General features: G+C 49.9%; 1 protein-coding gene across 1 annotated transcript in view; it reads right to left on the bottom strand.

Moving 5' to 3' along the window:
- The window catches only part of RAB3GAP2 (RAB3 GTPase activating protein subunit 2 (non-catalytic)), a gene marked incomplete at its 3' end in the record, with an annotated part of 103863 nt that extends 101446 nt beyond the window's left edge, over positions 1 to 2417 (bottom strand). The window contains exon 1 of the mRNA XM_008590443.1: positions 2303 to 2417. Coding sequence (XP_008588665.1) covers positions 2303 to 2417 — 115 coding nt within the window. The remainder of the gene's footprint in view (positions 1 to 2302) is intronic.
- Positions 2418 to 2543: the final 126 nt, after the last annotated feature.

Raw genomic sequence — 2543 nt, 5'->3', positions numbered from 1 at the left:
AAGGAAAAAAAAAAAAAAAAAAAAAAAAAAAAAAAAAAAGAAAAAGATGGTGCCATGGCTGAAGCTGATGATGGCCTTGACCAGAGGACTGGCAGTGGGATAGAGAAAATGTGTTTCTTTTCTTTACATGCCCTGTGTGCAATCTATATCTACTGTCCTTCACATCCAAGCTCCTTGAAATAGTCTATTTCATTTTTTTAACTCCTCAACATCCTGCAAATATGCTTTCTGCTCTCACTATTCTACTGAAACTGTCCTAAGACCCCAGTCACTTCCCCCTTCCCAAAACCAAAGAGCACTTTTCTATTTTTATCTTACCTGACCTCTGCTGCATTTGCCAGACTGCTAACCACTCCTCACTTACATCATCAAATTCTCCTTCCTCAGCTTCTGAGGCAGTACTCTTACCTAATTTTCCTCTCTCTGCTACTCCTCCTCAGTCTTCTTCCCAACAACCTCTACTTGACTCGCAAACATCAGTGCTCCCCTAAGTTTGTATCTTCAGTTCATTTCACAATACACATAATCCTTGGGATCAAATTGACACTTTTTGCTGGTAACTCCCATATTAATGTGTCTGGCCCTACTCTTTTACACCTCTACATCTAGTGTTCGACTGGACCTCTTTACTCAGACATATCATAACATTTAAAATGCAAAATCTGTCCCCTTCATTCTCTCTCATTAAATACCCCTGCCCATGCCAAAAGCCAAAGGCATGCTAAACTCTCTCACTCACGAGCTATAAGCCCCATCACCAGACCTTCACTAGATCCTGCAGATTCTATCCCCTTAATACCTGTCCGACCTAGCCCTTTTCTCAAATCCTGCTAAGGCTGTCTTAGTTCAAGCTCACATCACATTATTGGAACAGCCTCCCAACCAAATTCCCTGCTTCCTATCTCTCCTCAATACTGCTGCCAGAGCACATCACAGGTATTTAATAAATTCTGTTGATTACATTAATAATCATTTAATGACCACATCATTTCTCCGCTTAAAGTCTTTCAGAGGAACCCAATAACTTCCACAAGGCTTCTTATGATCTAGCTCCTTTTTACTACCACAGCCTCATCTCCCCCACTCTTCCCTCACAAGCTCCTGTCCAGCCAGTCAGCGTTTCTTCTCTGAGACACCACACCATCTCAGACGTCCCTTCCTCTGCACATGCTATTACCTCTCCATTATTCCTCCAACTGCTACTTCAAAGCTAGGCTTAATTATCACCACTTCAAGGAAATGCCTCATATATACCTGGATTACAGCGTATGGTGGCTACTAATTTATTTGTCTGTCTCTCCCAGTAAACCATAAGCTCCTAGAGGACAGGTACCAACAACCTTAATTGGTCTGTAGCACCAATGATAGGCACAGAGTAAACATTCATAGTTTTTATTTGACATCTTCCAATTTTTGAAAAAGGAGAGGAGCTTATTTAATGGAACTTATATCACCATTTCAGCATAGCACAGAGTGACAGCACTGTACTACCAATCCAAGTGTGCTTCATGTTGGAAATGCAAAGAAAACCATAAACACAAAACAAACCCTCCCAAAAGCAGAAATGTACGAACCTCTGAAGAACTATGTAGTATGTCATAACCCAGCCTTAGGATTTTATACTACGTGGGGAAGGGCTTATTTAACACCTCCTGATGATGACAGGGGGCGGAAAGCTTCTCTCCTTAATAAAGCAAGTTAACTTTTCTTGGCCTTGTCGCTGTAATTTTAGTTCCTAATGCAGATTCTTGCTCACTTTCCGACAGGTTATCTTCCTTATTTGGGAGAAGCGTACTCCCCACCTTAAGACTCACTCATCAATCGGCCATTTATTCTCTGAATGTGAATGGGGGAAAGGAGTGGAGGGAGAGCGCGGGGGAAGGCGAGGTGGCAGGAGGCCGCAAGGACGGAGGGTATAGCAGGGTGCGGCGCTGGCACCTGGCAGGGAGCGGGGGGAGGACCACGGAGCAGGCGGTGAGGACCGGGGACGCCGGCTGAAGGCCGGGGAGCTGGAGAAGGTACTCGGAAAGAAAGCCAGGAACGGAGGGAGGGGTGGGAAAGCGGTGATAGGCACAGGCGACAGGAAGCAGGACGCAGCTTTCGGCCAGAGGGACCGAGGCGCAGGCTAGGGCGAGGAGAGACGACGCCGAGACTGCCAGGGCAGGGGGCCTTCGGACGAGACGGGCAGGCCCAGAGAGCGAGCAGGGGAGCAGGGCCGAGGCGAGCGGCGCGCAGCAGAGGGCCGAGCTGCGGAGCACAGGCTGTGGGCGGCGGCCGGCCGGGGCGCGGCGAGGGCACTTACTGGGGTCCAGCCGCGCGGCGCCGCCAAGGGTCTCCTCCCGCAGGTGAGGGAAGAGGAAGTCCCGGGCGGCCTGCAGGTCCTGGAAGTAGCAGAACTGGACAATGGCGCAGGCCATGGCTCGCAGGGGCCCCACTCGGGCACTCACCTCCCCGCACTAGGCCGGGCCCCGCCGCCCCGCGGCGCCACCGCCGAGCCCCGAAAGCTGCGGCCACGCAGGAGGCGGGGAGAGCAGACCGGAAGC

This window comes from Galeopterus variegatus, unplaced genomic scaffold, assembly GCF_000696425.1.
Source record: "Galeopterus variegatus unplaced genomic scaffold, G_variegatus-3.0.2 Scaffold6102, whole genome shotgun sequence".
Taxonomy (NCBI): Eukaryota; Metazoa; Chordata; class Mammalia; order Dermoptera; family Cynocephalidae; genus Galeopterus; species Galeopterus variegatus.
Note: the sequence above shows the minus strand (reverse complement) of the source record. Positions and strands in the feature narration are given on the sequence as shown.